The sequence below is a fragment of the Apodemus sylvaticus genome, chromosome 20 (genome assembly GCF_947179515.1).
Source record: "Apodemus sylvaticus chromosome 20, mApoSyl1.1, whole genome shotgun sequence".
In the NCBI taxonomy this organism is placed as follows: Eukaryota; Metazoa; Chordata; class Mammalia; order Rodentia; family Muridae; genus Apodemus; species Apodemus sylvaticus.
The window spans coordinates 23,522,412-23,533,045 of record NC_067491.1 but is presented as its reverse complement, the minus strand read 5'-3'; the positions used below and the strand labels follow the sequence as shown (position 1 = coordinate 23,533,045).

General features: G+C 45.2%; 1 protein-coding gene across 1 annotated transcript in view; it reads left to right on the top strand.

Moving 5' to 3' along the window:
• The first annotated feature begins 9,097 nt into the window (after positions 1 to 9,097).
• E2f7 (E2F transcription factor 7) overlaps positions 9,098 to 10,634 on the top strand; it is a 40,982-nt gene continuing 39,445 nt past the window's right edge. The window contains exons 1-2 of the mRNA XM_052165437.1: positions 9,098 to 9,316; positions 9,977 to 10,069. Of these exons, the coding sequence (XP_052021397.1) occupies positions 9,977 to 10,069 (93 nt within the window). The 5' untranslated portion in view covers positions 9,098 to 9,316. The remainder of the gene's footprint in view (positions 9,317 to 9,976; positions 10,070 to 10,634) is intronic.

The window sequence follows — 10,634 nt, the reverse complement described above, 5'->3', positions numbered from 1 at the left end:
GGTCTCCTTAGAGGTTAAAAGACTTCTTAGGAATGTGTGTGACAAATATCTAACAAAGTTCACTCAGAAAGGGCCAGCAAAGTGGCTCAGGGGGGCTACCTGCTGCCAAGCCTGATGACCTGAGTTCAGTCCCTAGAACTCACACTGTGGAAGGCGAGGTCCAACTCTTGCAAATTGTTTCTAACCTCCTCAAGTGTTCCATGGTACACGCATGCACACAGGCACACACACCCACGATAAATAAATATATGTCCAAAAGATCCTAAGATCTCCCTCAGAAAGAAGGATGTCTTTAAAGAAAGTTAGAAATTTCATTGCAGGCACTTCTCAACTTTTGGCTAACATTTTGAGAGTTTACAACAGTGTAAAAGCGATACACATTCAGTAGAACTGAATCTTTGTCTCTCCTGGGCTGGTGCTATGCAATTTGAGTCTATCTTGCCATGCAGAGCAGCTTCCTGCACCACAGATCCCAGCCAGTAGACAAATGATACGCTAGAGTATACCTGTTGCCTGTTGTTTTTTGAGCCTAGGCATTCAATACATGATATCAGACATCTAATACTTTTTCATAAAATAGGGTTTGTGTTAGATGAGTTGCCCAACTGTAAGCTAATGTAAGTGTTCCGAGCACGTTTGAGGTAAGTTAGCCTACGCTGAGGTGTTGCGTGAGATCGGCACAGTGCATGCATCTTCTTCACTTGCGCTGTTTTCATTGGGTAGGTAACCCACCACAAGATGAGGTGGTTTGAATAAGGATGGCCTCCATAGGCTCAATGGTTTGAATGTTTGCCCCCAGTTGGTGGAACTGTTTGGGAAGGATTAGGAGGTGTGGCCTTGCTGGAGGGGGTGTGTCACTGGGAGGTGGGTTTTGAGATTTCAAAAGCCCATACCATTCTACCTACTGCTCACATTCTCTCTCTCCTCCCACCCCTCTCTATTTCACTGGCTGTTACCTCAACAGGAGAATTGAGCCAATAAGTGGCACTCCACAGTGGCCTCTGCATCAAGCCCCACTTGCAGGTTCCTGCCCTGTTTTAGTTTCTAATTTGATTTCTCTCAGTGATAGAGTGTGCTGACCTATAAGCTGAAATCAACCCTTTCTTCCCCCACGCTGCTTTCGGCAGCAATGTTCTAGCACACAACAATGGTATCTGAAGCAAGATGGCAGATGACAGGCTGCACTGCGACATATCTATCTGAGCCCAATGCACCACCTCGGTAGATTTTTCAAGGTAGGAAAGTCCAACAAACAATAAAGTGGCTGTCCATCAATCACCCTCCCTCCTCTAAACCAAGGATCAGGGAGCACTGTGGCAGAGGAGAAAGAAAGAACGTAAGAACCAGAGGACAGGGAAAGAGAGCCGTGAGATGCTGTCTTCTGGATATGTCACATGGTCATCTCATTCAGGACCTTACAGCAGCTTTGACTGCCTGCTCAAGACCAGCACAAGATCAAGCAAGTCAGAATTCCCATAGAGATGGAGGAGGACCTCACCCCTAATTGAAGAACACAACCTCTCTGGGATATAGTCACTGGTGGTTTTCCCATGCTTCAGTAGATACCCTGATACCCATGCACATGTGGGCAGCATTAAATGAATTTGATGGTAAGAGGAGAGAGAGAGAAAGAGGAAGAGAGAGAGAGAGAGACAGAGAGACAGAGAGAGAGAGAGAACATGACAGGAGGACACATGGGGTAAATGGTGGTGTTAGAGAGAGAAATGAAGGATGAATAAAAACATGTAAGAAAGCTAGAATGTTCCTATAGGTTGTACATGCATATTGATTTCTAGCTTACTACATAAAATGTAATATATGTAAGTGTAATATTTATTATACAGGGTCATATAAAGCAATTATGTACATATTTTAAAAAGACAGTATCTTTCTTATTTGATTCCAGTCTTGTCTCCTTCACCCCTTGCTACAAACTCATCTTTCTGCCACACAGTGGAAATATTTCTATTTAGTCCTACAAAGTATTATAGTAATTAAATGCTACTAAGTAATACTATTTAAAAGGTATTAAAAAGTTACACCCAGACATTTAATTTTAAACCGAGAAAAAAGAAAGCCACACAGTTAGCACTCGGTCTGGCTTTTTAACAGTTATACTATTAAAATGTTGATATGTGTGCATAAATATTCATAAAGTGAGTTAATGAATAGAGATGTATTCCCATTGATCAAATATAGAAATAAAACGTGCGATTCCAGAGATACTCTTATATATCCTGCATCAAGTAATAACTCGTTCTTAATCAAGTACTAACTAGGAGCTAGTAGGAAAGAATTTTAAAAGGCAGCAAGTGGTTTCAGAACTAAACTAAGTGTCCAAGAAATATTTAAAATAAAAACTTTTTCAGGCTTTTCAAGGGTCTTCCAAATTAGCCTGCCACGTAAGGGAAAATAAATTCTAAGGATGACATGAAACCGTTTGTTCTGTGAGAAAGCTAATGGCTGACCTTGATCGCAAATACACCTCTGCTTTCTCAAAATGAATTCCTTACTTTCTGGAGAAGACTGGAGATTCAGAGGAAGTTTGTTCATCATTTTGTCCACAGTCCCAGTTTCAAGACAGTAATCCATCTATCATTACTACCCGGCATGGCGCCTCCAAACACCATGAGCAGAGTTGCAGCATAAATGATGCTTGAGGAAAAGAAGTGCCATGTTGGACTGGAAAGATGGCTCAGCAGTTAAGAGCAGTAACTGCAATTCCGAAGGTCCTGAGTTCAAATCCCAGCAACCACATGGTGGCTCACGATCACTCTTAATGAGATCTGACGCCCTCTTCTGGTGCTGTCTGAAAACAGCTACAGTGCTTACATATAATAATAGATAAATCCTTGGACCAGAGCAAGCAGTGGTCCTGAGTTCAATTCCCAGCAACACATAATGGCTCACAACCATCTGTACAGCTACAGTGTACTCATATACCTAAACATAAATAAATAAATAAATAAATAAATAAATAAATAAATAGATAGATAGATAAATAGATAGATAGATAAATCTTTTTAAAAAGAAAATGTTAGAAGAAGAAGAAGAAGAAGAAGAAGAAGAAGAAGAAGAAGAAGAAGAAGAAGAAGTAGTAGTAGTAGTAGTAGTGCCGTGCATACACACCCATTCCAACTCTTATCCTGTAACCACTCAACTCCAAAGTCATCCAATCAAGATCTCTGTGTTCAACACAATCTCCTCCAGCCCTCCTTCAGTGAGTGCATGGCAACACACACAGATGCACATGTAAACACACCAAGTATCTTTCCACGTACTGAGAGTGAAACTCATGAAAACCGTCCCTGCCTCTGCTCCGTTGTGCTAATGATTCTGGGAGTCTGTGGATGACAACAAATGAATTTCTCTGTTCCCTATGGGACACACAATCACAGTTCAGCCATCTCCCTTGGAACAGCTGGACATCTAGATGTCATTTAGGATGGGAGTCATAACCTGCCTTTTCTGGGGTTTTTGTTGTTGTTTGTTGTTGCTTCTCTCTCTCTCTCTCTCTCTCTCTCTCTCTCTCTCTCTCTCTCTCTCTCTCTCGCTCTCTCTCTCTCTGGTTTTTGGGTTTTTTTGATTTGGTTTTTTTTTTTTTTTTTGAGACAGGGTTTCTCTGGGTATCTCTGGCTGTCCTGGAACTCACTGTGTAGACCAGGCTGGCCTCAAACTCAGGAATCCCCCGCCTCTGCCTCCCAAGTGCTAGAATTAAAGGCATGCGCCACCACCGCCCAGCCCAGCCTACACTGTTATTTCCTTTGTATTATCATGAGCTAGTCAGGGACTCATGCTTCTTGGGTTGCTCAGAATCTATCAAAAACAAATGTTTACCTTCTCTGACCTGTGTCTAGTTAAAGAAGCTAATGCACCAGGTTCTCTGATCCAAGAACAGCTGGTGATAAGGGTCTGTTTCTGTTTTGTTTTGTTTTGTTTTGTTTTTAAGATGGGTTCTCACTATGTGGCCCCAGCAAACCCGGAACTTACTGTGTTGCTCAGGCTTGCCTATGCCTTCCAAGTACTGGAATTAAAGACGTGAGGCAACATGCCCAGCTCAAAGGCCATTTGAAATGGCAGTTCTCAATTTAAGACCAACAATTAGCCTGGTCTGGTGATAAAGGTCTGTAACTCAGCTGCCACAGAGGCTGATGTAACTCAGCTGCCACAGAGGCTGAAACAGGAAGGCCACCATTGCAAGGCAGCCAGGACTATAGAGTGCGATCATGTCCAACTTGAGTGACTTAGCAAGATCCTGTCTCAAAATTAAAATGGAGAAATGGCTCTGCAATTTAAGAATGCTGGCTACTCTTCCAAAGGACTCAAGTTCAATTCCCAGCACCCACTTGGTGGCTTATAACCCTCTGGAACCAGCAAGACTGATGCCTTATTCCAGACTCGGCAGGCATCAGGCACACACGTGGTGCATAAACACACATACAAACAATAACACCCGTACCCATAAAACAAAATAAATATGAAATGAATATTAAATGTCAGAAACGAAAGGTTGCTGACATAGCTCTGTGGCGGAATATTTGTTCAGCTTGGACAAATAGCCCTCTCTTTTTCCACGCTGTTCTATCTAGTACGGGGGATTAAACCTGTAACCAACTCAACTCCAGCCATCCAGTCTAGATCTAGGGGGTTTCAGCACAATCTCCTCCATCTTTCCTTCCGTGGGTACACAACAACACACATAGATGCACAAAAACACACCAAGTATCTTCCCACTGTCATAATCTATTATATCATAAGCTATTATACAGATCCGTTAACTGAGGCTTGAGAGCTACCGGGATGCCAAGCCAATTCCCTCTATTACTTGAACCCTGAACTGTACTTTGGAGCACAGATGTCACATGAGGAGCAACTGATTCCATGGTAATGAAAGAAGGGGAACATGTCCCACATTAACTGGACAACCCCGCCATCTTGCTCTAGAGTTGACTCTCATGAATTCTGTTTCACTACCATGTATTCTTTCCAGAAAATGTGGTTAATACTGTGTGTCTGAAAAATCTTGGTGTTCAGAATACAAAACAAAACAAAAACAAGCAACAAAACCCCAAAACGATAAATTTGCAGGTTTGGAGGAAAAGGCAGTGGTTCTGAACCTGTGGGTTGTGGCCCATTTGGGGGCTGAACAACCCTTTTACAGAGATCACCTAAGACTATTAGAAATTACAGATATTTACAATATGATTCATAACAATAGCCAACAGTACATTATAAAGTAGCAATGAAAATAATACTGTTTGGCGGTGTCGGCCGATGAGGAACTGCATAAGCAGCTGCAGCACCCGCAAGGTTGGGAATCCCTGGAGCCTCACACACTGCGTGACGGAGGAATGCCGGGCATCGTCTGTAGGAATTCTGCTGTGCACAGCCCTTGCAGCCCTTCCGCCTCTCACCCACTCTCCTCACCCATCAAAGGCTTTCATTCACAACCTCAACTCTTTCATCTTTGGAACAGAAAGACCTCAAAACCTGTCACTGATGAGATCTGTGGGTCCTCTGCTGAACCACAGAATCAGAAGACTCCACAGGAACCAACAAGGGAGCACACATCTGGCACTATTCGAAACCCAGACACTGAGCATTTTAAAAAGCTCAGTACTCTAGTTCAACACAAGATCAAGTGGACAGGGAATACTTAGGTGCGGGGTTCAAGCACTGAAACTATTCAGGCATCTCCTGAAGTGGATGCTAAAGCACACACACAAGTATTAGAACTACAAGCTTGGCATAGCACATCATGGCTACCTGGGGACTGATGGCCAAATGCATGATTGTTGGACACTCTAGTCTGTGATTTTTCAATGGGTATGACATCGGATGTAGCAGTTTTCTATCTAGATAACTTTCTGACATGAGGTCGGATGTGTCCGCTCTTCAAATGGTCCCAGGTTCTCTCCTGGAATATGGATGAACTTTGGCCCACTGCATCTGACAAGGAATGGATAGTCTCTTCTTCCTCAGGTTTGTCGTGACAGGCTAGCCACTCCCTCAGGCTTGTTGTGATAGGCTAGCCACTTTACCAGCTGAGGCTCATTTTAGAGACCTGGGGGCACCCAACAGAGAAGTCCAACTTCCTGGAGCTCCCAAGCTTCCGGGAAGATTGGGACACGCAGAAGCCAAATGGAGGGGTTGCCACAGCTATCTCCCATAGGATCATCCAAGACACCGGAGGAGTGAGAATTCTCAAACTTAAAAGGATCCACTTAATAAGTGTGTTAGAACAGCATCTCTCTGAGCATGTCTTTTCCAATTGTTCCCCAGACCTAAGATTATTCTTACTTAAATGTACCAATCTAAACTCAATAATGTACCATCTCTTAACTCAATAGATGCCACTCTTCAATTGAAACTGATGAAAGGAAGGCTTTTAAAAAAAAAACAAAATATATAAAGGGCAATGACACAAAACTGAATGAAACAAGCGCTAGTTCTGAAATGTCAGAGAAATGAATGGACTTTATTGGTTGCTTTCATTCGGGTGTATAGTTTTGAATGGTACCCCCTGAAAATGTGTATCCATGGAATAAACTGTTACCCACGGGCATTACCTTATTTAGATGACTTTCCAAATTTATATAGTAAATGTAAGTGTTTATATAATATTTATATATGTTACATGTATGAACTTCTGTTTTTTTTTAAAGAGAGTCATTTTGTGGTTAATTTATTGCAGCAGCAACAGAAAACCACCGCAGTCACAAATAATGTATTTCCTCATCCAAATTCTCTGTATCTGCATGCAGAAAAAAATATAGTAAATTTCACCTTTTCTCTTTCCATGCCCTATGCTTCTCTAACCATTGACAAGATAGATTTCAGTTCAATTTTTTTTTTTTTATTTTGGTGTGTGTGTGTAAGAGAGAGAGAGAAAGAGAGAGAGAGAGAGAGACGAAAATGCCAGTATGAAGACCAGAGGCAGATGCTAGATGTCTGTTTTCAATAGCTCTACACATTTTATTTATTCATTTATGCATTAATTCACTCCTTATGTGATAGAGATTGTCGCTGACCTAGGATAGTTTGACTGGTCAATGACCTTCTGGAAGTCATGGGTCTCCACAGCCTGGGTTACAGAACACCCTACCCCCAGCTTTTAAAATGGGTGCTGGGAATCCCACCTCAGTCTTCCTGCTTGTTAAGCAAGCACTTTCCTGATTAAGCCATCTCCCCAACCCCACACCTCAGGGGTTTTTTTATTTTTGTTTTGTTTTGTTTTTGACACGGGGGTCTTTCCTTTATCCGGAGCTTACTGATTGGGTTAGACAGGCTAGCCCACAAGCTCCAGGGTTAGGGTTAGGGTTAGGGTTAGGGTTAGGGTTAGGGTTAGGGTTAGGGTTAGGGTTAGGGTTAGGGTTAGGGTTAGGGTCTGTCTGTGCCTGCTGGTGCCAGAAGCACAGGCACCACCACCACTGCCCCAGCCTGGGCACCAGAGATCAGTCTAACTCTGAATGAAACAAGCAGGGCAAGCACTTTATTGGCTGATTCAATCCCTATCATCTTTAAATTGTTATTTGCTATAGCCATACTTTTACTACTATTGTTTATTTGCCCATGCTGATTGTTTTACATGCTTTCTGGTTTTTCCAAGGTATGGTCCCGTGGCCATTTTTAGGCTGTATTTACCAGCAGCCTGGAGTAAAAACTGAAGAACTTGAGTGAATATTTTGAATTCTTCTGATGGCTCCTTGTACATACTTGTGAGCTGAGAGGCGAAGGGTGGAGCCTTTGCACAGACCGGCTAAGAAGGGATAATGAGAATGATTGTTTTGCATTGAAGTTACCAAGTGGGGAAGTAATGGTGGGCATGTATTAAAGAGGCTGTTATAAATCCCAGCTGAGGGTACCCTACAAAATAACAGTACTCGGGGAAAGTGTGGGGATCAATACAAGAAACTCAACCAGGCGCTAAGGAGACATGAACAAAAGCGATGTCCTCAAACAGGGAATAAAAAGCATTTGGCAAAAAGAAAACCTGAATGAATAGTGACTTTAACAAATGTTCTGCACTTAAGTGGCTGAAACTGGGTACTAGACATGAGTGAACTCTTTTTTTCTTTTCTTCTTCTTCTTCTTCTTCTTTTTTTTTTTTTTTTTTTTTTTTTTTTTTTGGTTTTTCGAGACAAGGTTTCTCTGTGTAGCCCTGGCTGTCCTGGAACTCACTCTGTAGACCAGGCTGGCCTCAAACTCAGAAATCGGCCTGCCTCTGCCTCCCAAGTGCTGGGATTAAAGGCATGTGCCACCTCGCCCGGCTCTGTGAGTGAACTCTTTACATTTTCCGTTTTTGTGCATATCCAAAACGGTTCTAAACATGCGTTTCTTGGGGGGGGGGGGAATAAAATAGCAGCCTTTCCTTAGGTTAATATTTTAAGTAAGAATCCGAAGGAAGTGAAAGATCTCATAGAAATCCGTAATATTCCAGAGATAGCCTTGGCTGCTCCTCTCTGCCTACCCCCAAGCTAGTTCTCACCAGAAACTATCTAATAACACAGCCTCGACCATTTCTAATGCTCTGGGAAGGAAGCACCAGGAAACCTTTGCAACAACCCCTTTGGTGCGGCTGCCCTGGTTGTTCCCAGGGCTAACGGGCGTGCCATCTGCTCGCAGCCCAGGTGCTAACCAGGGTTCGCGTGTCACCAAGGGAGCCGCCCTGGCAGGTCCAGGCAACTCCGCTCCCGCAGGTTGCTGGGGCCCGGCGGCGTCCGCAGCATCCCGCGCCTGCGGATCGTTTCCCCGGCTCCATCTGCTGCGCGGGGGTCCGGCGTGGGTCGGCCCCCCTACAACAAAAGGGCGCCCCGCGGAGAGCGCGCCGGCCCGCGCCGCCCCGCCCCGGCTTCCCGCGTCCGCGCCCGCGTCCCCGCGGGAAACGCTCCCGCGTCACCGCCTCCAGGTACCCGGAAGGGGGAGGGGACGAGGCGACAACAATCCGGCGGGCGGGCGAAGGGGAGGAAAGGCGCGGCGCCGAGCGCCAAGACAGCGAGGGGCGGGGCTTCGGGCGGTGCCGCCGCGCCATTGGTCGGCACCGCCCCGCCGGCCGCCGCGCATTGGTGAATGCTCAAATTCAGTCTCAAGGCGCCAGAGGAGGTGTTTTAGCGGGGACCGCGATCCCGGGCTGGAGCTTGGCTTAGGCGGGTAGGAGACGCTGTCGCTAGCGGACACCACGGGTGGAGCGGGGGTATCTGCGAGCCTTGCCCGGCCCTGCCCATGTCGCCAGCCGGCCGCTGAGATCTACACGCTCTGCCCGCGCACGCGTGCGGCTGCGGGCGTCCCCGGAGATAGCCTCCATCGCGCAGCGACGGTAAGGAAGCGTGCGGCCCCCTCGGATGGGGAGGCGGGAATGCGGAGAAGGGTTACCCGCCGCCCTAGCTGCAGTCCCTCGGGCTCCGGGACCGAGCGACCCTGGAGTTGTGCTGGCTGCAGCGCTGGGTGAAGGAGACGGGTCCCTCCCCCACACGATTTAGGGGGATCCCTGGGAAGAGTTTCACTCGGGGTGTTCTTAGATGCCTAGGGAGGGGCTGAGCGCTTCCCGCATGGGTTGGTCTCCAGATCGGGTTTCAGTCTACCCCCTAGCTCAAACCCACTCAAAGTTGAATTCCTCCCGGTTCTTTGCGCCAAAATTAACTGACCTGGGAGACCCTGTAACTTTCCTGACATCTGCCTAACACCTTCCTTACTCGGTAACTATTTTGCCTGTTGCTTTTCATAAAGGATTACTGTTTTGTTCAGTTTTTCTTCTAACCAGATTGCCAGTGATTTCTAGGTATATTTTAAGCGTTTGTTCGTGTGAGTTTTAATGAGGAATGGAGGGTGTCTGCATTCTTGGAAAATCCCAGGAATGCTCTAGGGAAGGGAAAGCTGATGTTCACAAGTGGCATTTTGTTGGTGTTGTTTTGTTGGTGTTGGTGGTGTTGAAGGGGGAGATAAATGTAAAATCATCTGATTTAATTGTATATTCCAGATGGAAGTAAATTGTTTAACACTAAAAGACTTGATCAGCCCCAGGCAAAGCAGACTAGATTTTACCATTGAAGATGCGGAGACTGCACAAAAGGTAAGCACAAATAAATACTTTTATAGTCTCGAACGTATTTTGAATGGTGATGCCTAGCTTTTATCTTGTATATAGCATAATTACGATGACTGTGACAGAGGAGTTTATAGAGAACAGAGCCATTACAACCATTGTTGGAACCCACTCCTAAAGCCACAGGTACATTCTGGATGCCGTGATCAGAAGTTTGTGGTGCTTAGAGCTCCCAAGGGTAGTTAAGCTAAGAGATTTCGCCCAAGAGTTACAGTCTTGCCTACTATAGGGGGCGTCAACATGACTCACCCCCCACCAGCTATTCTGAATGGTTCACAGCCCTTCTGTTTCAAATATACTGAGCCACACTCAAGCAATGTCTAAACCACCCTGGCCCGCATCATCGCAGGTATGCAAAACAGATGCCCTGTTGAGTAGATAGAGCTGTGAAATCTGAGCATTGTTTAAGCAAAAGCAAACAGATGTAACACACCAGTTTCAGAAACCTTGATGGAAATCTAGAGTAGCGACTTCCTGGGGCATCGAACTTCTCTGGATTCCAGGTGTTAGTTTTAAGTTAGCATCAACAGTG